Source organism: Desmodus rotundus, chromosome 5, assembly GCF_022682495.2.
Source record: "Desmodus rotundus isolate HL8 chromosome 5, HLdesRot8A.1, whole genome shotgun sequence".
Taxonomy (NCBI): Eukaryota; Metazoa; Chordata; class Mammalia; order Chiroptera; family Phyllostomidae; genus Desmodus; species Desmodus rotundus.
In genome coordinates, this window is record NC_071391.1 from 46,714,476 (window position 1) to 46,737,640 (window position 23,165).

Here is a 23,165-nt window from a genome sequence, read left to right on the forward strand (position 1 = left end):
CTTTCCTGCTCTGACACACCTAAAAATATGCACGCGCCCATCGGTGTTGATGCTTTGTACTTGTGTGTGTGCCACAGGTCTCTCTACGATTTAGAATCTTGAGGGTGAGCGGGTGGAACCCTAGAGCTAACTGAGACTAGCAGGCCTAGATGGTCTCTAAGGCTCTGTCAAAGCGTTTCACCCATTTCAGAAATTTTAACCCTAGTTCAACTGTTCCTCTTTGTCTTCCACTTCATATATTCATCAGAAACAGTCCATTCTGAGATGAACAATTCAGAGCGTCAGGGTAGATACGTTCCTACCGTTCGTCAGGTGCACACTAAATGGGAAGCCTCCACACTGGGTGGGCCTGGTTTCAATAAACTGCAAAGACAGCCATTTCAAAGCACCTGCCCCTTACAGCTTTTTGTGTGTTTAGTTAAAGGAGCAATGAAAGTATTTAATACTGTATGTCAGACACTGGCTCAGGTGAGACCCAGACAGCTTACGTAAGTCAAAAACTGACTGGTAGAGGTGGAACTACAAGTCAAGTTCCTTTGATTCTAAATTTGTAGGGATTTTTCTTTTCTTTTTTGGTGTCATCAAGATATCTCAGACATTCTGAGACTTCCAGTCAAGATGGAGGTGTACATAAAAACACCTCGCCTTTGCACACAACTATAGCAAAAAATACAGCTAGATTACAAAACAAATTTCACCCAGAACTGTCAGAAAATCAAGCTGTGTGGAAGTCTAACAACCAAGGGTTTTAAGAAGTCACATTCATTCAGATGGGTAGGAGGGGCAGAGAGGCATGGAGATCAGAATGGGCAGTCCCACATCCATGTGTGGTGGATAAAAAAAGGGAAGGATACCATGGGAACGAGAGATTCCAGCCCCACCCCAGACCACACAGCCTAGGGTCCCAGAACCAGGAAGATAAGTCCCTATAACTTCTGGCTATAAAAACCAGTGGGGTTGGGGTGGGAGAAGAAACTGTGTCCTCTTAAAGAGCCAGTAATGGACTTAGGACCCCTTGTGGCATTCAGCATCAGGGCAACAGCTGAAAGGGCACCAGTGGCATATGAAGAGAAAGTTAAGTGCCAGTAGGGAGACAGCTTCCTCCTGGGCAAAACTCCAGAGGCCAGGCAGCAGCACTGTCCCCTCTTCGAGCCCCCCACCACACAGAGCAACAGACCAGTGGCAAAATTACCCCACTCTGGCAATTACCTAAGGCTCTGCCCCATACCACTGAACAGGTGTGCTAAGACAAGGAGTGAACGCTGTGTTCCTAATGCACAGAAATAAACACAGAGAGGTGGCCAAAATGAGGAGACAAAGAAACATGGCCCAAATGAAAGAACAGATCAAAACTCCAGAAAAAGAACTAAATGAAAAAGAGATAAGCAACCTATGAGATGCACAGTTCAAAACACTGGTTATCATGAAGCTCCAGGAACTCACTGGCTACTTCAACAGCATAAAAAAGACCCAGGCAGAAATGAAGGCTACATTAAGCTGAATTTTAAAAAAATCTACAGGGGACCAACAGTGGAGGGAATGAAGCCAAGAATCAAATCAATGATTTGGAACACAAGGAAGGAAAAAGCATTGAATCAGAACAGCAGGAAGAAAAAAGAATTAAAAACAAAACAAAACAAAACAAAAAAAAACAAGGACAGGCTTAGGAACCTCTGGGACATCTTTAAACACACCAATATCCAAATCATAGGGGTGCCAGAAGGAGAAGAGGAAGAGCAAGAATTTAAAACTCATTTGAAAAAATAATGAAAGAAAACTTCCCTAATTTGGTGAAGGAAATAGACACACAAGTCCAGGAAGCACAGAGAGTCCCAATCAAGATGGATACAAAGAGGGGCACTCCAAGACACATCATAATGAAAATGACAAAGGTTAAAGATAAAGAGAAAATCTTAAAAGCGGCAAGAGAAAAGCAGAGTTAACTACAAAGGAGTTCCCATAAGACTGTCAGCTGATTTCTCAACAGAAGCTTTGCAGGCCAGAAGGGATTGGCATGAAGTATTCAAAGTGATGAAAAGTAAGGACCTGCATCCAAGATTGCTCTATCCTGCAAAGCTATCACTTAGAATGGAAGGGCAGATAAAGTGCTTCCCAGACAAGGTAAAGCTAAAGGAGTTCATCATCACCAAGCCATTATTATATGAAATGCTAAAGAGAATTATATAGGAAAAAGAAGAGTCTCACAACTATGAACATTAAAATGGCAATAAATTCACAACTATCAATAATTGAATCCAAATAACAAACTAAGCAAACAAACAAAACAGAAACAGAAACATAGATATGGAGATCATTTGGATGGTTATCAGTTGGGAGGGGGAAGAGGGAAAATGGGAGAAAGGTACAGGGATTAGGAAGCATAATTGGGCAGGTACAAAATAGACAAAGGGATGATAAGAACAGTATAGGTAATGTAGTAGCCAAAGAACTTCTGTGCACAACCCATGGACGTGAACTAAGGCAGGGGATTGCTGGAGGGATTGGGGGTACTGGGTGGAGGGGGGGCAAAGGGAGAAAAATTGGAAATGTAATAGCATAATCAATAAAATATATTTTAAAAAAGATATCTCAGACATTCCGATGCATTGACTTCCAAATATATCAAATCTAGGTGTTTCCAGGTCATTCAGAATTATATTTCTCTGTATTTAGTGCTGTTTTAAATACAGAGAGTGTGTGTAGTTCAGAAATGAACACTTTTGAGAACTGAATCTGAAATGATGTGATAACAGCAATATTCTGTTCTGTTTACCCAAATCTTTCAGAGTAAATTGTCAAATATACAACCTAAGCAAAATACAAATTAAAGATCTCTAAATGTGCTATACTTTTTCCTTCTACCTACGTTGGCCAAGAGAATCTCAAGTAGCCACGCATACTTTAAGGAACGATGAACTTAATTTAGAAATTGCCATGGTGAGCTCAGGTTAGTTCGCTGGGATACAGAGCATGTCACTTCTCACTTTCTACTCTGTATTTCCATTTCGCCTGTGAATGCTGCTTCTCCCCAAGGAGACTAAGCTCTTGGAGGGAAGAAGCTGCATCTTTGAGGAAAGAAGTTGCATCCTGTAATGTATCTAATCCATTTAGATAGTCCGTAACCGGTATTATTACTGAAACCTAAGCATTCCATTGAAAAACTCAATTATACACCTTCATTTTTTTGTTTTCGGAGTTGCCTTATTGGGCAGTATTAATTTTATTCTTCACATTTGAGGTTCTTTAGTAAGTTTTACAAAATAATGGTCTAAAGCGGAAAACACAAATTCAGCAAGAACAACCTTAGTCTGCTGGAGTCTAAAGAGGGACAAACCCAGGGCTCTGGTGGCGGCAGCAGGCTACTGGGGCTCCGCTAGTGGGTGTTCTGTTCTGAGCAGATCACTGCCCAGCCGTGTGAGTGAGCGCTGCCGCACACGGCGCCCGCGGCTGAATTAAATGGATTCTTCGATGCGAAATGGGTGCCATTCACTGAGCACTTACTTGGTGCCTGTCCTGCTAACGGCCTTACGTATATTTTTTCTATTCCCCACATCATCCTTATGGGATAGTTTTTACTCCAGTTCCCAAATGAGAGAAACACTCGACAGACCTTCCATTTCAGTCATAAATTTCATCTAAGTGAAGGCAGTAAAAAGGTTATTTAGTATAAGGCAGAAGTACTGAAGGTAAAATAAAGGGGCCACTGAGGGGATTACGAGACTCTTTCAGGGGTCTGGAAGGTCAAAATTATTTTCATAATAATACAATACTAAGACATTATTTGCCTTTTTCACTCCAATTCACTCACAAGTATACGAGGTCTGTCCAGAAAAAGTCCACCCATTGTTAATATAACAAGAATGGTTTGCGTGACATTGATGTAACCTGGCAGCCAAGGAGAGTGGACTGGAATGTGCATGTGTGAACAATGAAGACTTCACTGGACTAGTCAGTGGGGGCGGTAGACGCTGTTGAGTGAGCATGTGTACTGTGTGGAAGTCTCAATCAAAATGACTGAACGAGTAGAGCAACGAATCTGCATCAAATTTTACGTTAAGCTTGAACATTCCTCCTCAGAAACTATTTGGATGATTCAGAAGCTTATGGGCAACTGGTGACTGGCAGCTTCATTACTACAACACACCTGCTTACGTGTCGTGTCTCATGTAGAGTTTTTTGGCAAGACATCTAATCACCCAGGTGACTCAGCCCCGCTACAGCCCAGACTTGGTGCCCTGTGACTCCTGGCTTTTCCCAAAACTAAAATCTCCTTTGAAAGGGAAGAGATTCCAGACCATTGATGAGATTTAGAAAAATATGACAGGGCAGCTGATGGCAATTGGGAGAGCTGTGTGAGGTCTCAAGGTGCCTAGTTGGAAGGAGACTGAGGTGTCATTGCCCTATGTACAATGTTTCTTGTATCTTTTATCTTCTTCAATAGATGTCTGTATTTTCAAATTACATGGCTGGATATCTTCTGGACAGACCTCACATATGCCCTGGCTCATGTGGCTCAGTGGATTGAGTGCCAGCCTGTGAACCAAAAGGTTGCTGGTTCAGTTCCGGTCAGGGCACAAGGCTTGGGTGCATGCCAGGTGCCCGGCTGGCAGCCTGTGAAAGGCAAGTGATCGATGATTCTCTTGCACGTCAATGTTTCTCTCCCTCTTTCTCTCCCTCCCTTCACCTCTCTCTAAAAGTAAATAAATAAAATCTTTTAAAAAAGACAATGTATAACATGCACACCAAGCTTCAAAATTAACAAAAACACCTTTTATTACTTCATTTGCTCCTCGCAGAAGCCAAAGGAGACAAAACAGTACTGAATTACCCCCACTTAACAGAGGAAGAGGAAACAGTTTATAGCGAGAGCTCAAGGCGCTGGCTCTGAGACCTGCCAGAGTTGAATCCAGGCTCTGTCACAATTTCCTCATTTGTAACATGGGGATAATTCATCCTGTGAAGATTACAGTACGATTGGTCGTTCATTCATTCATTCAATAACATTAATTTACAAACATTTGTCGCACACTGTAGGAGGTAGCAAGAATGAAGTAGTCGCAAGGGACACAGACACAGCCATTGTCCTCGTGGAGTGTACAGGTAAGTGGGACATGAGGCATTCACCACATAAGCACACAGAAACACGTGACAGTACGGCTGTGTTAAGTGCTTTAGTTTTATGAGACCATCAGACTGTGTGGGAGATGTAAGCAGGTGCAGGAGCTCATGCCTTTCTCAGAGCACCTCACAGAGCAGATCTGAAGGGGTAGGACGAGGCGCAGAGACTCAAGGACACTGACATTAGGGTTTCCCTTGAAGGTCCAGCAGACCACCCCAGAGGGAACCTCGAAGTTGTTAAAAGCTGTCTCAAACAAAGACTATGCAGGGAAAAGAAAACTTTAAAATAAATCCTATTCTGATACCTTCAGAATTTAAAAAAAGAAGATAAAGCACAAAAATCTACTATAAAAAAGAATATCCAGGGAATAAAAAGGAACAATGGATATTAAAACCATGTTGAAAAAAACTAAATCCTTAATAAACGTTACACTACAAAGTTGAAGTCTCCCAGATAGTAATGTGTAATGACAAAGAAGAAAAATAAAGAGAAAAAAGGAATTCACAGAATTAGACCAGGATATCCGACATCTTAATAACAGGAGTTTCACACAGAGAAAACAAAAAGGTAGAATGAATCCAAGAATCAAAGGGCATACTGAGAATATTATATATGGTTCTAAAAAGAAAAAAATACTAGATCAGATACAAAGAATAAAGAATCAGAATGGCTTTGGATTCTCAACACCTACTTAACAGAGGAAGAAACAAGAAAATAAGAGTACTGACTTCAATATTTAAAAAAAAATGGTTTCAACCTTTAATTCTATACCCAAGTATTAGCACAGAATGATGACATTTTTATAAACACAGTATCTCAAAGGCCTTACCTCCCATGTTCACTCTCAAGGAGACACTGGAGGAGATACTCCCACGAACAGAGTAAACCAGGAGGAGAGGACACCTATGACACAGGACTGGAACAACGACACAGGACAGGGGCAAAGGAAGGTCCCGGAACAACTGCACTGCACGGGACGCAGAGGGCAGTGAGTCCAAATTAGAGACACATGACACAAAAACCAGACATGATGCCATCACTACGTCCCCACCGACTGGCAACCTAAGAATGGAATGTCCAAGAGAGATGAGGAGAAAACAGAATTATCAGCTGTTTTGATTCTGAGAAGGCAGGAGGGGCTGAGATACTAGCCAAAGCGAAGCTGGGAAAAGATCATCTTTGGAAAAGAGGAATAACAGCCACTGAGACTCCTTGAAGTCTTGAACACAGACAAAGGCAGGTAATGGGACAACAATGGAGTTCCCTTTCAATGGCTTCTATTTTCTCTGTAAATGAGGAAGAAAGACTACTCGCGAAGTGTGAAAGTAAAAGGGTAAGCTCAAGGTTTGAGAAGAAGGAAAAAAGTTGAAAAAATTGTTAAAAATAGGAGAGAAAGTTAACCAGAAAAATACAGTAGGAAATCTGAGCAGTGTTAAGGGTGTATTTGGGATGGCTTTCACATTAATTTATGATTATGAATCTGCTGTTGAACGATCGTCTTCAGCAGTAGGACTTGGCTACTTAGGTGCAGGCACAGAGAAAGAGGTTATCTGAGTTCATCCAGAGTTGGGGATTCGTTTCATTTACAGCCTATAGCAGCTATTTTGAACCTTTCTCATCTCACGGCACACGTAAACGAATTACTAAATTTCACAGCATGCCTTTTTTTTTTCTGATCTGACAAAACAATAGGTATAATTTTGATTCATTCGCACTGGATGGCTATTGTTGTGCTGGCTGTTGTAATTTTTTTATTTGACAATCTAAGGAAAAAGAGGTCAGTGTCCCTGAATAAACAGTCAGGTACTGCATGTTTTAAATATTCTTGCAGCACACTGGTTGAAAACTGCTGGCCTAGCATGTTATTTAAATAATGAACTATGAGCTCTAACCAGGAAAATGAGAACAGATATGACGCCTAAAGTGATTAGGGTAATTCCAGTGTGATATTAAGCATTATAAAAAAAAAGATAGCTATTATTACTAACCATGGTCCTCTAGCAGAAAGTGATTTGAGTATCTAATATGCAATCACTTCTCTCTCTCCCCCCTTCCAGACTGAACTCTTTGAGGATAAGGAGAGAGCCTGACTCATCTTTGCTTCTTCCCAAAGTCCAGTCCAGTAGTTGCCATACTCAAAGTAACTATTAAACATGTGTGATTAAATCAATGAATCAAATCTCAGGCTTCCAAGCTATTCACATAATTTTCTAAAAAGATCCTAGTTAAGGCATTGTAACCTTAACAACAATTCAAAAAACAGACATTTCCAAGACAGGCACTAAAGGGCCAGCTACTCCACGGTCAAGTCAATGATAGAAACTTACTAAGTAGCTAACAGGATGATTAATGGGAGTTTTCCAATACTGCAGAGGATAGAATTAGCATGAGAAAGAACATGAATTAACATGCACAACATGAAAATTAAGATACACTTTCTTATTTTTAAGGAACAGGAAGAACTCCTGCTTCCCTTTTTATTATTTCAGTACCCTATAATTTTTCATGAAATGAGTAACCTGAAGCATAACCTACTCAAATGCTGATCAAAAACAGGTATGAGAGCGGACCAAGCCCATTAACTGCTATGTTTTGGGTTGAGGGCAGATCCCTAAAATAATACTGTACCTTTCCTGGTTTATCAAAGGTCGCACAGAGGGTTTTAAGTAAGAGATCTTTTTTGGCTATAGACTCAATTAAAAAAAGCAAATAAAGATTTTGATTTTGCTGCTGCTAAAACGAATATAATGTCCATTTTAAAGTAACCGAAGAAGAAAAATATATAGTTGACAGCTTTGATTTACTAGCAAAAGGATACAGGATACATAATCTTAAGTAGAACCTATACTAAAAATCTTTACTGAAGAAGTTGTTGAAACCACGTTACAATGGGAGGACAAGTCTCCAGGTGGTCCCTGTCAGTCTGAAGTGCTCCATGAGATACTAAAGCACCCAATGAGATACTGAAGTGCTAAACCTCAGTTCCCACATTTTATGGAAAAGTGCACACAAAGTTCTCCTGTGAGACGTCAAAACAATCCCTTGTCTCTCTCACCACCTGCATTCTAACCAGCAGAAGTCAGAGCAGGATAGAAGCTAGGAAAAGGGGATTTCAGGCAGTGAACAAAAGGGAAATAAAAACATGCAACAGGATACTTAGTCCAATATGACTCTCTTTACCACTCCTATTTTCCCGTGAAGGTCCCAGGAAATGTCCTGTCTCTACTCTCAATGAAATAACTGTCCCAGAGCCTCTGTAGAAAAAAGAGCGCCCACTCCTGTTGCACCCCCATTCTCAACAGCTCGGATTCATAAGGCAGACAGTTGAAAACAATGTATTTGACCATCATCAAGGGCAATGCCTTTGAGAGGGAGGGGTTGAAAGTAAAAGAGAAAGAATAACCAAATGTTTGGGTTCTTGAGAAGACAAAAGAGAATGAAATATAATTCAAAATAGAACTTGTCTACCTGTAACAAGGGGAAACCTGGGGGCAGGTTAAAAGGTTTTCTTCTCTTTCACCCCTTTTCCTGACCTTCAGGGAAAGTCCAACACACACACAGTGTGTAAACAGGGAGAGACCGCGACGGAGCCCGGACACACAGGAAACGGCAACCCAATCTGCCTGCGCTGCAGAGTGACGCCCAGGGCGGTGATACCGTCCCGGAACGAGCAGACAGTTTTTTCCTGATTTTCCTTAGCACCTCAAAATCATAAAATATTAACATACAAGTTTACCTGTCAATTAAAAATTAGAGGATTTTTAAAAACCTAAGCTTTTAAAAATAATCCGATATATTAATAACCCTTATACAGTAATATCTGCCGCTGCTAGGGAATAATACAATCCTTTACCGTGATTTGGTCTTACACATTTTCTTACACTAAAGATTGATTCAGAATTACCTGACACTCAGGTGGGTGGCCCAAACAGTATCAAGTATATTCCAAGAAAATGAAAAGTAGCCTGGATGCTATTCTACAAACTTAATCCCGTGTACTGAACACCCCATTTATCAATTGCGTTTGTCTTTAATGAAACAAAGTTACCACAGATATTAAGGCTGTTTTACCTTCATAATGTTAACTAAATCTGTTTGATAGTAGCGATCCTGGTGTGCATTCGCTGCTGCTAATGTAAGAAGATAATCATTCCTTGCGTGGGTAGCTTTGGAATTACACTCAGTTCGCCGGGCTTTTAACTAAAACATAGTAAAAGAAAAAAAATCAGTGCAAACTGCTATTACACTGCAAACATATGAGAATACCTTGCTTAGTTGGCAATTAATAGCTTCTCTATAAGAGTAAAGAGTAACCATGTGGAGAAACATTTTTATGCATATAGAAACTATTCAACACTATTGAAGAATTAAATAAACAGCGACTAGAACTGTTAAACTGAGTAAGAGTATTTTCAAATATTTGTTACTTATACTTAATATAACTTCCAAAACTTTATAGAGAACTTCAAAGTATTTTGCTCATTTCCAGATGGGAAAATAAAGGTTTCCAAATTAAGTACCTTATCCTTATCTTAAAAAACACGGGTATATCTGTTGGAGTTAGAAAATAGTTTTTTAAAAATTTAATACTAATAACGTGCCAAAAGGACTGCGTAGTTGGGAGCCTGGCAGCTGGAGCCACGTCACTAAGCTTCCTTATCAGTACTTCACAGTTTGAGGGTCCTACAGGAGAAAATCGCTTGCATCTGGCCCCAAATTTCTGCTCAGGGTGTAAATCTCAATGAAATGGAGTTCTAAATCCCCTGGGCTAAGTCTCTTACACTAAGAGTTAAAGACATAAAGCTACCTGAGCAGATACCGTGCAGAAACCTATCTGTAAAGCAATCTGGAGCAGCAAGCATGTCGGAAGTGTTGACACTGGGGCCAACCAACCCCACTCCCCCACATGAACCAGGAAGGAAAATTCTTCCCTAAGTTACTGACTTTAAAATGCTTCTTTAGATTAGCTCAAAATAACTGAGCTCCACCATCAAAAGACCTAATTGTTTTATGTTTTTCAAGATAAGGTTTCTCAATTGTGAAATACAGTTTTCAAAATCTCACCTTCACACTTGCCTTCTGTAAACTGATTCTTGATTGAAAAAGACTAAGTTTAGATCTGTAATAAAAATAGAAAAGGATGGTAAATAAAGTTATCAAATTATATCATAAGATAATTAAATATTATAATTACTAAATTGTTAACAAGTTACCCTTTTTCACAACACTATTCTGAAAGAGAACTAAAAAAAAATGGAAAACCAAGATCAATGATTATATTCCTTCCTTTTACTACAGGAAGAATTTAATATTATGGTGAAATAGGAAATACTAATATTAAAAAATAAAAATATTCCGAATGACAAAAAATCAATCAGACAAATCCAATTCATTGGTGTTTCATAATAATCAAGAGTCATTAAACCATAGGTTGTTCCCATGTCACACAACCACACACGCTTCAGTTCCTGCAGGGAAGTTTAAAGCCCAGGGACAGCTGCCCAGTGGAAATAGGTGAGCAGGCTCTCTGGGCAGTGTGTGGTAGGCCCCACCAACGCCGGAGTGCAGCCCACCGGGAGATACTGACGGGCTCTAGAAAGTCCTCAATTCCATTGTTTTTCCCATTACAAGTTCTTATTTGGGTGCCTGCCTGTGTGCCCGTTGGGGGCACACTTCACACAGTGTCGGGAACACAGTGAGAAAGTCCCTGCACTCTCTGCCCTATGTGATTTTGTTCTATTTTATCTTCTCCAAATCTGGCATCATTATTTCTTTCAATCCCTTTCAGTATGGGAGGGGAACCATAATCTAAAAGTTAGTAATAAACATGTTGGTTTTATCCAAACAACCAGAGATCACCGCAAAGAAGAAAGTCAACAGACAAATGCTAGGGAACAGTCACCACCGCCACGACCAGTGACTTTTGCAGCTGCAATGTTTGTCTGGCAATCGCCATGGGAGGCTTCAGTGCCTGTGCCAGCAGCTGCGCCGTAACATGCGGGGAAGCTGCAGACACGGGGCAGGCCAGTCTCTGCAGAACAAAGTGAGGAGCGCAGCAAACGCAGCCTCTCATCTTCTATCGGGGGAGAGACGTTCGGGGATGTGCATGGATGCTTCCAAACTACTTCCCCACTGTTAAAAAACATTGGGTCCAAGATATTCCTGCTGTTTTCTACCTTGCCACATTCATACTTTGTGGGGTTTTGTTTTTAATGAGATTCGTATTTATTTTAATCTGGAAAAACAAAGACCACCGACTTTAAAATTTGAGAGGGCCAGTTCAGAGTTAAGAGAGATGGTTTGGGGTTTTTCTCAATTCTCCTCTTTTTGTCACCATTAGCCAAATAGTCTGAGTTGCACCGGGATTTTCCAATCTAAGGCTTTAAGTTGCTGGCTTCTACTTCATTTGGGAATCCTCATGTAATTCTTCTGTGGCACTACAATAGGTATTAGTAATCAGCAGAATAACAAAGACTACTATTTAGAACAAATGAGATTTTTCAAATAATGAATTCTTTCTCATCTGCCTCCCAAATGTTGATATTACTTAAGGTTCCAAACTCAGCTTTTCATCTCATTATATATACGATTTCATCTTTATAACTATCATCTGAAAAGCAACTAACCTCCAAAGGGAGACCTTTCCACCCAGATTCTCTTCTGAAAGCGAGCTAGTTATATGTCTCCCTACCAAACATATTCACGCCAATGATCTACAGGCTTTTTAGAACCTTCATACCCAAAATAGAACTAACCTTTGCCTTCAGACTGTATCCCTCTTCCTTCTAGGTGCACATCTCTCCTAACACGCACGTCTCACCCTCTGTCAAATCATCTATCAAACTACATGCATTCCAGCTTTCACACCCCCCTTCCTGATCTTCTCATCTCTACTTAGGAAAATCATATTCATTCTCCAAGACTCCGTCCAAACATCACTCCTTCTATAAAGGTTTCCTTTTGCATTAGGCAGAATTAATCTATCTTCCATGATTTGTACTGTCATACAACTACTGTAAATACAGTAGTCACTAGGTAAGTGACTTTAGGTCCTTCTTCAAGTTTACTCTGAATAAACAAATCATAACGTCACTCTTAAGTACCCCTGTCTTCAATTCTAGGTTTTAAACCTCCTCAGGACACAAAACTCACCTTACTCATCTCTGTACTCACAGCATCCAATATAAAGTAATTATTCAATAAACAATTAGTGACTGAGTGAAGATGAAAAGGCACTTCTTACTCTGTAGTTGAATTAATTTTCAGAAAAGTCACACACTGAACTAAAAGGTCTAACTTGCTGTATCCCCTCTGAATCTGGGCCGCATTAGAAGGCAGCTCACGTGATCAGCATCTGTGATAACTGGACCCTGTCAAACCCGCCCTTCTCAGGAACAGCCCGCAAGTGTCCTCATTTTCACCCTGCGGCTGTGGCTAACGCGGGCATTTCTGTATCTTCCACAAATCTGTCAACTCTCTGTTCTAGAATCCCTGAGAGTTTCAACAAACAAGTTCCTAAAAACTACCACAACAGGGTATTCCTAATGGATATCACCTGATCTAAAATATTTTGGGTCTCATTGGGACCTGGCTGGCTAGCTCGTTTGTTTAGAGGGCTGGGTAGAGTGTTGTCCTGATGTGCCAAGGTTGTGGGTTTGATCACCGGTCAGGGCACACACAAAAATCAACCAGTGAATGCATAAATAAGTGGACCAACAAATCAATGTTTCTCTCTCTCTCTCTCCCCCCCTTCCTATCTCTCCAAAAAAAAAAAAAATCAATAAAAACAATGGATCTTATTGGGAAGATGGGTTCGTTCACTCTACAGGAAATGTTTGTATGCAAATGTTTTGTGAGCAAATTTTTGTATGCTCACAAAAATAAAGTGATACAGACAATAAACTAAGTTAGGGAAATAGTACATAGTAAATGTATCTCCCAGTAACATTAAGTACTTCGTGATACGCAACTACCACCCCTTGGTACCAAATGCACTTCTCGGGAGAACTCAAATTTTCACAAGATACTTGTAAGATCGCTTAATTTCTTGCAGACAGATAAAAAAACACATTAGAAAGACACTCCCCAGCCTTGCTAGTCTGTACAGGTGTTCACAGCCTTTCAGATTTCGTGACTCAGAGTCCCAACTCCTAGATTTTACATCAGTGAGCTCGCTGAAGGGGAGTCTGGCTCTCCTCACAGACCTCCTCAGAGTCCCATTCTGTAACATAGGCTTATTTGTTCTCAAAAACTTATCTTTTCTCAAGCTGTCATTGCAGAAATCTCTACTGCTTACTTTATTCGCTCCTTCTATTACCAATTGCCACTTCCTTCTTTTCCTAATTATTCTCAAAATAAAGAATTTGTAAATCACAAATATGGAAGTAAAATTCACACAACTGGTAAAGCAGACATTAAAAAAAGTGTATCTGTTAGAATTTCACATAAGAGAAGAACTGCGCCCAGGCAGGGTGCCTACAGCGAGGTCAGCGGTCCTGTTCGCTTGGTGTGCCCGTGGTCCTCCAGTGGCAGGCTGAGGACAGGGGACTCCCAGCTATAATTACCTTAGAGTCTAGCAGAGAAAAAGGAGGCTTTTAAACCCTGAAAATCACACACCATGGCAACTTTAACTAGACATTTGCTAAGCTTTTAATACCATGTTCACTTGTCTTCTTTTAAGAATTCAACTTAATGTAAAAACTGACTGATTTAATCTTCTCATTTTGCTGTATCATTTTAAGTAAAATCGGTTAATATAAAGGAAAATTTTGATTTAAAGTCCGTAACACTTACAGGTCAGATGAAACCACTGCAACCTAAGAATGAGTCTATGCTCAGTATTAATGGAAAACAAAGTATTGGCAAAAATAACATTTATTTGCATAATCACTTTTTCAGAAATGCTGATATACATACTTTGCCTCGATGTCAGCTTTCTCTCGTACTGCTTGAGCCATCTGTTCGGTCTCAAAGTACTTCTTTTTGCCTTTAGCTAAATCTTTCACTGTCTCTTGTAATTCAGTTTGGATCTTTGTCAACTGGTCCATACACTGTAAAATACAAAGTGCAATTATTACGATTTCAGTTTTCAGGCTTAGCAAAATGGGTTGCCCTAAGGATGGGAACCCAGGAGAAGTCGGCACTTCTAGTCTCCTTCAAATTGAAAAGTAAAATCCAGTGAACAGCTGGTACTCCAGTTTCAAGTAACATATGATATAGCGTCACAGCTAGCTTAACAACTCCATTTGGAGACGCAATCTCTGAGTGTTGATGGCTGACATGAAGGAAAGGCATAAGGAGAGCAACAATGTAAACGCTCTTACTGTTGGCGCTACCATGGCAATAAAGCAAGGGAATAAAGCAATTCTGCGTTTCTTCATGATCTTAATAATATTTCTCTATATGTCTGGGTACCCGATAGTGCAAAGGGTACCTAAGAATTCACTCCTGGAAAAGGAGTGAAATCTGAAGTCTGACCTAAGCCCAAGGTGAAGGACAAAAGCAAGAAACCTGGGAACCACCGTAATAATCATTACTCAGAACTATCTCCAGCTCTTTGGAGACACATATACATTCTAGACAGAACAGACATAATAATTACTCCAAGCAATGTTTTTATCAATAAACTTATAATACATTGCGGCCAAAGTAACACTATTATGGGACCCTTCTGAATATACAAAGGGGAATAATTTTCCCTAGATTGAAAATTTTCACCAGTCTGAGGCCAGTGCAGGGAAGCCCCTATCAAAAAACTCGTGAGGCTGGAACAGAACAGTCAGTGGCCGGTGCAGATGGACAAGAGCTCAGCAAAGCAGAAGAGACATTGGTGAGGGCCACTGTGTCAGGCTACACAGTGTGGAGAAGAGCAAGGATAAAGCGTGAATAAACTTGAACTTAGCCGTGTGACACATAGGATAGAGGTTCCCAGAAATTGTTAGATGTCAAGAAAGGGGCTACTTTACAAAGAAGTGGGAGATCTGGAAGGTTCCCTATGGGCACATTTATTGAGCACTTCAGTGTCAGGCTGTGAATAAAGGGTTAAAAATAACATCTCTTTCCCCTCTGCCTGAAAATTGGAGCTTTAGGTCTATGTTTCAACAGAAACCTTATGAAGACACAATGTCAACTGCGTTATTTGGCAACATTACTTATGAACCCTTCAGGGTAAACTGCATCAGTTTGGAGAAACTGTAAGTGAACTATAAATATCTGATGGAGAAGCCTTGGCTTTGGGCTTGAGCATGGTGATTCCTGTATCTGGACGTGTCCCTTGCAGGAACCTTGGAAGCTCTGTGTATAGAGTTGTAATAAAAGATTCCAGTCTCCTTTAGGGCCTGTGGCTGCCCCTGCACACGAGAGTCTCATTGGCCCGGCCCAGACGTGTCACCTGGGGACCAAACAGAGTAACTCTGGTTGGCTGTGTAGACTGAGGTATGCACTGGTGGAAGAACTAATTCTACTAATGCTGGGTGCCAGATGCCGGTTAACCCGCCATGTGCCCTGTCCTGATGTCCTTCCCAGTAAACCTCCTGCCGCATGCGGCCTGTGACGGTCATGAGAGTCTGACTGCGTAGCTACATCTTTAAGAAGATCCCCTGCAGGCAGTGTACAGGCACCGTGCACTGTGCTGAGCACTTCACAGGGGCTATTCAATTAGTCCTCCAAACGCCTCTGTGATGAAAGTCTTCGTATGTTAGTCCCATTTTAAGACGAGGATACAGGTTTAGAGAGTTTAACCTCGTTAAACAATCTATCAGAGTCGCACAGTGAGGAAGTAGTGGTATCATTTACCAGGTAACCACTACAGCATGTACCCCAGTTCTGATGGCCCTGTTTTTAAGGTCCCGTACAGAGATACTTTATCTTACGATAGTAAGCTTTAAAAAAAATTGACATATAATTCCCTTAACACAAAATCCACCTTTTTAAAGGGTACAGTTCGGTGGTTTTTAGTACACTGACAAGGATGTAACACCATTACCACTAATTCCAGGACGTTTTCATCGCCCCAGAAAGGAAGCCTGTACCCATCAGCCATCACTCCCCACCTCCCCCAACCCAAAGCCCCTGGAAACCACTAACCAACTTCCAGTCTCTATGAATTTCCTACTCTGGACAGTTGTATAAATGGAATCATATAATATGTCGCCTTATATGTCTCACTTCTTTCACTTAGCAAAAGGTTTTCAAGGTTCATCTATGTTATATTGGGTGTAAAGTCTTCATTTATTTTTATGGCTGTATAATATTTCATTATAAAAATATACTTAAATAGTAAGCTTTTATCTTGCAGAAAAATCTGTCTTTCTCCTTAATTTTAGTAGCCCTTATCATATACAAACCTCTTGTTTAGTAAATAATACCATGACAACCTGACAGCCCCACAGAGGAGTGATGAACGCCCTACTAAGGCCACGTTTGCAGGTGTGAAGAGCTGAGACAGCACTCCAGGGCTACAGTGAGGTGTTAAGAACCCCAACTGGAGCATGCTGAAAGATACAACTGTGTTTAATGGGAAAATGGTGTCAATGATTGAAAAGAGGCCTCAGGTGTAAGGCATTTTATCCATAATGTTCATCCCAAACAAGCTTGGCCTCAGAAAAACTAATCAATGAAGGGAAGCCCAAGAGTCCTGTGGTGATACATACGCAATGAAAAGGTTGGCTAATTTGAATATTGAGAAGAAACTTAACATAGTAGGTCACAGGTTTTTCAGGGGACTGGAAACCATGCGGAGGGGGTCTCGGTATATGCACACAAAGTGAGCAATGGGTACCAGTACCTGAGCACAGATGTGCACATATGTGTGCACACACAGAGCCACTCACCCCTCACACAGGCCTTACACCCAGACCCTTTGAAGAACAAGACAGCTCTCCTTAGTCGTGGGTAAGCAAACATCTTATAAGGGTTACTTAATTCATTTTCATCTATAAAAGGCTATTAGTTAGAGCTACCATATGCAGCAATCCCTCTTCTGAGTATCTACCTGAAAAATTTGAAAACACTTATTTGTAAAGATATATGTATCTCTATGTTCACTGCAGCATCATTCACAGTAGCCAAGACATGGAAGCAACCTAAGCGTCCTGCAGTGAATGACTGAATAAGCCAGATGAGGCTCATATATACAATGGAATGCTACTCAGCCATAAGAAAGGATGAAATATTGCCACTTGAGACAACATGGATGGATCTTGAGAGTATCATGCTAAGCAAAAGAAGTCAGTCAGAAAAGGACAAGAACCATATGGTTTCACTCATATGTGGGATATAAAAGAAAGCAGCAAATGAACAAACAAAGTCATAGACAACAGTACGGTGGTTACCAGGGGAGAAGAGGGTGGGGGGAGGAGAAGAGGGTAAAGAAGGTCAAATTATACGGTGATGGAAGGAGACATGACTGTGGGTGGTGAGCACACCATGCAATAGACAGATGGTGCATTACAGAGTTGTATACTTGCAACTTACATGTCATTAAACAATGTCACCCCAGTAAATTTAATTTAAAAAGTAAATAAAATGCTATTAGATTCTATATGTGCCCCAATGCCAGATGCATTTTGTGGTAGTTCATATCTTTAAAACATTTCTCAAAAAAAAAATCTTATGAGCAAACTCTGGTTGACTCTATTCCTATTTCCTTTTTGTTCCCTTTTCATAAGTTTCTAAGATACTATCTATCAAAATATTAGAGATAGCCTATGTTTACGCTGAAGGGATCTCTTGTGATCCTTTCTGCCCTGGCATTCAGCAAACCTACAACCAAATGTTTTCCACCACCCAAGTGACCTATGTCAAGTCAGAATAATTAGGATTCTTCCTCAAAGGAAAGTGCTCTCCACATAGCAAAATACCAAAAATATTTATTTTAAAAAGTCATCAAACTTAATTTGCAAAGGAAAAGATTAACTAGGACTTTCTTTCTAATTTTAAAAATAAATTTCTTCTGTAGGAATCCACTTTTCTGAGGTGGACTAAGTTACATACTTAAAAGGAAGCTTAAGAATGCCTATGTTAAGGAAAGCCTCGGTGCGATACATACCCAGCTCCCCCAAGAGTTACCAGCACTGAGCAGACACAGAAATGAGTGTGTAAGTTTACACTAAGGCTAAGGGATCATACAAAGTGATGACGGACTTGGACATTATAATTCAGACCCTAGTGAAGAAATTAAAAGTATGATCTCTGAGTATGACATGGAAATAGTATAGATAGATAGAGAGAGATGGATAGATGGGACAGGTAGACTTGCTAATAAGTTGAAGGCAGGAATAAAAATAAAGGTAACTTGGGTCAATACGTCAAAGTCCTACAAACTAGGAGGTTCTCTGACCCAGCAGTCACATCCTGGAAATTTACCCTAAGAAAATAACTTGAAAGAAAATAGTTAACTTGACTGCAGATTTAGTGGTATGATTAAATAGAGGTATAATTGGATAAAGCAGGATAAGTAAAAGTCATTCAGAAATTTAAAAATAAGCATAAAAGTTGTGCAGAAATATGAGGAGTTCCAGGTAAGAGAGTGGCACAGGTAAACATGAGACTCAGACCGCTGACAAACATGTCAAGATTACAACTAAATTACAGAACACGCATCACTTAGAACCCCTGAAATCCAGCTGAACAGAAGTCCTATAACTAGGGATACAGAGTAAAAGTCCCAGCCCTGGCCAGGTGGCTCAGCGGGTTGGAGTGTCATCCCATACACCAGAAGGTTGTGGGTTCAATCCCCAATCAGAGTGCACGTGGGAGGCAACCAATAGTGTCTCTCTTCCTCCTACCCTCATCTTCCTCTCTCTCTAAAATCAATGAAAGCGTGTCCTCAAGTGAAGATTAAAAAAAAGAAAAAAAAAGCCACATCAAGACTGGAAGGAGGGACAGGGATGCTGGACAGGCTGGTCGTACACCCACATGTGGCCGTTAAAAATCAGCAGAAACATCTCGACTTCTGAGGCCCCCCTTAAGGATTGAGAGGCCCCAGCCCCACATCAGAATCCCCAGCTGGAGGAGAGTTCCAGTGCCAGGAAGGAAAGTCCCCATAACTTCTGGCTGTGAAAACCAGCAGGGAGCTGAATGAGACACAGGCTTCTGGAGTCCCAGGCATTCCTCTTAAAGGGTCCACACACCGGCTTACTCAGACCCACTCATTCAGAGCTCCAGGCTGGGGCAGCAGCTCGAAAGGTGCCAGGGACGTAAGGGAGGAATTGGTCTGGCTTTGGGACGAGAGCTGGGGGGGCAGCTTTCTCCCAGTGTGCCTGGCAGACACACTGGCAGAAGCCGTTGTTCCTTTCCTGAGCCCTCCCCCACACAGCCAGCAGGTGGGCACCATATCTGAGTCTCCATCAACCTAGCTAGCAAGGTTCAACCCAATCTGGTGATTCCCTGATTTTTATATTGTTATTCAAGTGGCAAAACACTAATTCAAGGTAATAAATTAATTTAGAGTAAAGTCTGGGGAACAGTAAAAGCACCAATTAGAGGTAAACTACAGTAAGTCAGGGAGGTGTATTGGAATCTCTAAGGTAATTACTAAAAGAATACTGTAAGATTATAAAACTAAAAAGCTAATAGTGAAGAAAATTGATAACAAAAACTGTAAGATTGTTCAACATCACTAATCATCAGGGAAATGTAAATTAATATCACAATGACATATTACATCACACCTGTTAGGATGGTTATTGTTATTATTTTTTATTTTACCCTCACCTGAGGACATGCTTATTGATTTTAGGGAGAGAGGAAAGGAGGAAGAGAGAGAGGAAGACACTAATGTGAGAGAGAAACATCAATTAGTTGCCTCTCATACTTGCCCTGCCCCGGGGACCAAACCCACAACCCAGGCATGTGCCCTGACCGGGAATCAAAAGCTGACCCTTGGGTCCATGGGACCACGCTCCAATCAACTGAGCCACACTGGCCAGGGAAGATGAGTTATTAAAAAAAAAAAAAGACAGCAAGGTTGTGGAGAAACTGGAACCCCTGTGCACTGTTAGTGGAAATATAAGATATTTCCAACGCAGCTGCTATGGACAACAGTATGGCGATTCCTCAAAAATTAAAACAGAAACTACCTCATAAGCCAGCAATCCCAATTCTGGGTATTTATCCAGAAGGACTGAAATCAGGATGTGGAAGAGCTATATTAGCACCCCCACATTCACTGCAGCACTATTCGCAAAAACTGAAATGTAGAAACCACCAAAATGTCCATCAATACATGAATATGTAAAAAATATGTGGCAATACAAACAATGAAATCTTGTTCAGCCTTAAAAAAAGAAGGAAGTCCTACAATATGCAACAGCATGGAAGAACCTGGGGAGCATTATGTTGTGAAAGGAGCCAGTCACAGAAGGACATATACTACATGACTCCACTTCAGTATCTAGCATGGTCAAGCTTACGGAAGCAGAGAAGAGGAATGGTTGGCAGGGACTGGGGGGAAAGGAAAGAGGGGGCTGCTAACCAACAGGTATAAGATTTCCGCTGTGCAAAATGAGTAAGTTCTAGAGGTCGGCTGCCCTACACGGTGTGTCTCTACACAATAATGTACTGCACACTGAAAATCTCATGCTGAGTATTCTTATCACAGTAAAATATTTTTAAAAGATTAATTCAAAAGCCTCAAAAGGGCGGGGCAGAGCCTTAGAAGACAAGGAGAAAGAATAGGTGGTTTATTGAGCCTGTAGTTTGTTGTGAAGTTTGGGAGGTACAGTTGGGGAGGCTAGTGGCAGTGGCCATCTGCTGCTTTTGCTTGCTGTTTCTTTGGGAGCCCGTCTTCATTTTTCTTTGAAGAATCTCTTTCCCATTTTATTCTGTGTCATTTGCATGAAGACTTGTAACTCCTGACTAGTGCAGTGGTGGGTGGGAGGGCGTGACCCCAGATAATCAATGAGTTCCAATTCTGGCAGTTTTGTTGGAACTACTGGGAAAACAGAAACCATGGAAGGGCTACCTATAAGATGTGTAAATCTCGCACTTTGGGGCCACTGTATGGACCAAGTTGCTAAAGAATGAAGCCACCGGAAAAAGCAGAGCTAATGGATGGGAAGAAAAATTGAATTCTAATAGCCTTATTTGAGCACCTGGATCTACCCTTGCCTGGATTCCATCCATGCTGAAATGTACAAGCTAAAACATTCTCTTCTTGGCTTAAACCAGTTTAAAGTAGGTTTGTATCATTTGTAATCAGAGTCCTGACAGGTATGCTCAATATGTACCTAAAGTTCAACAATTGCTTAGATGAAACGTAAACATCATTATCAGCTATAATATAAAACAAGTTAATTCACATATAAGGCCTTGTCAAATCTCACCAAACATTCTTTGCTCAGGAATGTTGGTTAAATTCAGGTCAGAGACTATTCTACCAACGGCAGAAAAATGTAGAAGTGATAAACTCTTTAAAAATATTCTGATAGTGTAAAAGGTGGGGCATACCACTAATTCGACTAGATTTGGTGAATGTACTGGCTATTTGAAATGCAGCATTTCTGGTTACGAAGTTACGCTAGTATTAATTTTCTATCTTTTCGCAGCACGCACAAATGGACACATATGCACACACACAGAATATTTGCTTCTAAATCAAAAGCATTGTTTAGTCACCGTGTTTGTTTTGAAAGAGGTATTGGATCAAAGATAAAACAAAGGCATTCTTATACAAGTATGTTAGAACCAACTGGTACGTGAGTGCTCCAAACACATTAAACTTTTATACACACAGTATACACTTGACATACTGATTTTATGCTACTAAAATCATCGTTGATAAACAAGGAAGACTAGGTTTCTTTTGTGTTTGTTTGCACAAAAGTTCTGAAAATCCAAATGACAATTAGAATCATACTGGATGGCTTCTGAAATGTTATTTTCTTAAATAATTACCTTAGTATTTTCTAAAGTATTAATACTTCCATAAGAGAAACTTAATTACTTATTACGTATCATGATAATCTCTATTTTTGTAACTCTATTCCCAAAAAGGACACAATTTAATCACCTACTTCTTTTTTTTTAATTTTTATTGTTATTCAATTACAGTTGTATGCCTTCTCTCCCCATCCCTCCACCCCACCCCATCACCTACTTCTAATAGCAAGCTTTTCATAAAAGTCACATTTAATAATGACTTTTCTGTGAGTTTTTAATTTCCGCATAATGAAAGAAAGGTCTATTTGAAAACTTTTACTTTTATATAACCTATATAATTAAACTTTAGAGTACATCGGTTTTGGTAATAATTTTATACTTTGTCAAAATGTGTCAACTTCCTTTAAATCATTATGGAAAATGGCTCAAGTTGAAGCTATGATGAATTTTTTAAGACTCAATGAGATTAATAACATTGTAACCATTTTAACATACACCAAACTATACCAATGTTGTGAAACTAAGATCTATGTACTTAAGTTGAAAATTAGTATTTGTTAAGTGCTCACAGAGCTTCCGGAACATCCATGGAGTAAAATTGCACTCACCGCTGTCAGTTAATAAAACACAGCAGTTAGAGGGCACATGTTGGAATCAGAAAACCCATGTTAAAGTCAGCATCATTTGTGACCCAACAGAAAAGCTCCGATATTGAATGCAACTTAATATAGTCTTGCAGATTACAAATGTAACACTGAGATATTAAAATGCAAATAAGAAAAAAAAACAAAAAGAAACAATACCCTTTTTAGTTGTTGTTCTTTTAAGCTTCTCACTGTCCTTGCAGGCTCGGAAATGAAGTTTTTATAGTTTTCACACATATTGATCCGAGACTGGGCTACCTGCATTGTTCCCTCGAGAAAAGATTTCCACACAGGATACATGCTCCTAAGTTCAAAGAGGGACAGAAAAGTGTTAGGTAGGGAAGAGAAGGGAAAAGTTGGCTAACCTTTTGCTCACTGGCTAACACTGACAAACAGAATGAATGTTGTCTCCATAGTTAAAAGTATATTTAGATTGGCTTATAGGTAGCAACATTTTTAGCATACATAAGCAGAAACAGCATATACTCTATTTCTCTATTGCTTAGCAATTGGCTGTTTTG

General features: G+C 40.3%; 1 protein-coding gene across 1 annotated transcript in view; it reads right to left on the reverse strand.

Annotated features, from left to right (window-relative positions):
- The window catches only part of FCHSD2 (FCH and double SH3 domains 2), a 212,201-nt gene that overhangs the window by 85,608 nt on the left and 103,428 nt on the right, over positions 1-23,165 (reverse strand). Inside the window, exons 5-8 of the mRNA XM_024572547.4 lie at positions 22,804-22,948; positions 14,036-14,169; positions 10,184-10,238; positions 9,191-9,319 (exon numbers count right to left, since the gene is read on the reverse strand). Coding sequence (XP_024428315.2) covers positions 9,191-9,319; positions 10,184-10,238; positions 14,036-14,169; positions 22,804-22,948 — 463 coding nt within the window. The remainder of the gene's footprint in view (positions 1-9,190; positions 9,320-10,183; positions 10,239-14,035; positions 14,170-22,803; positions 22,949-23,165) is intronic.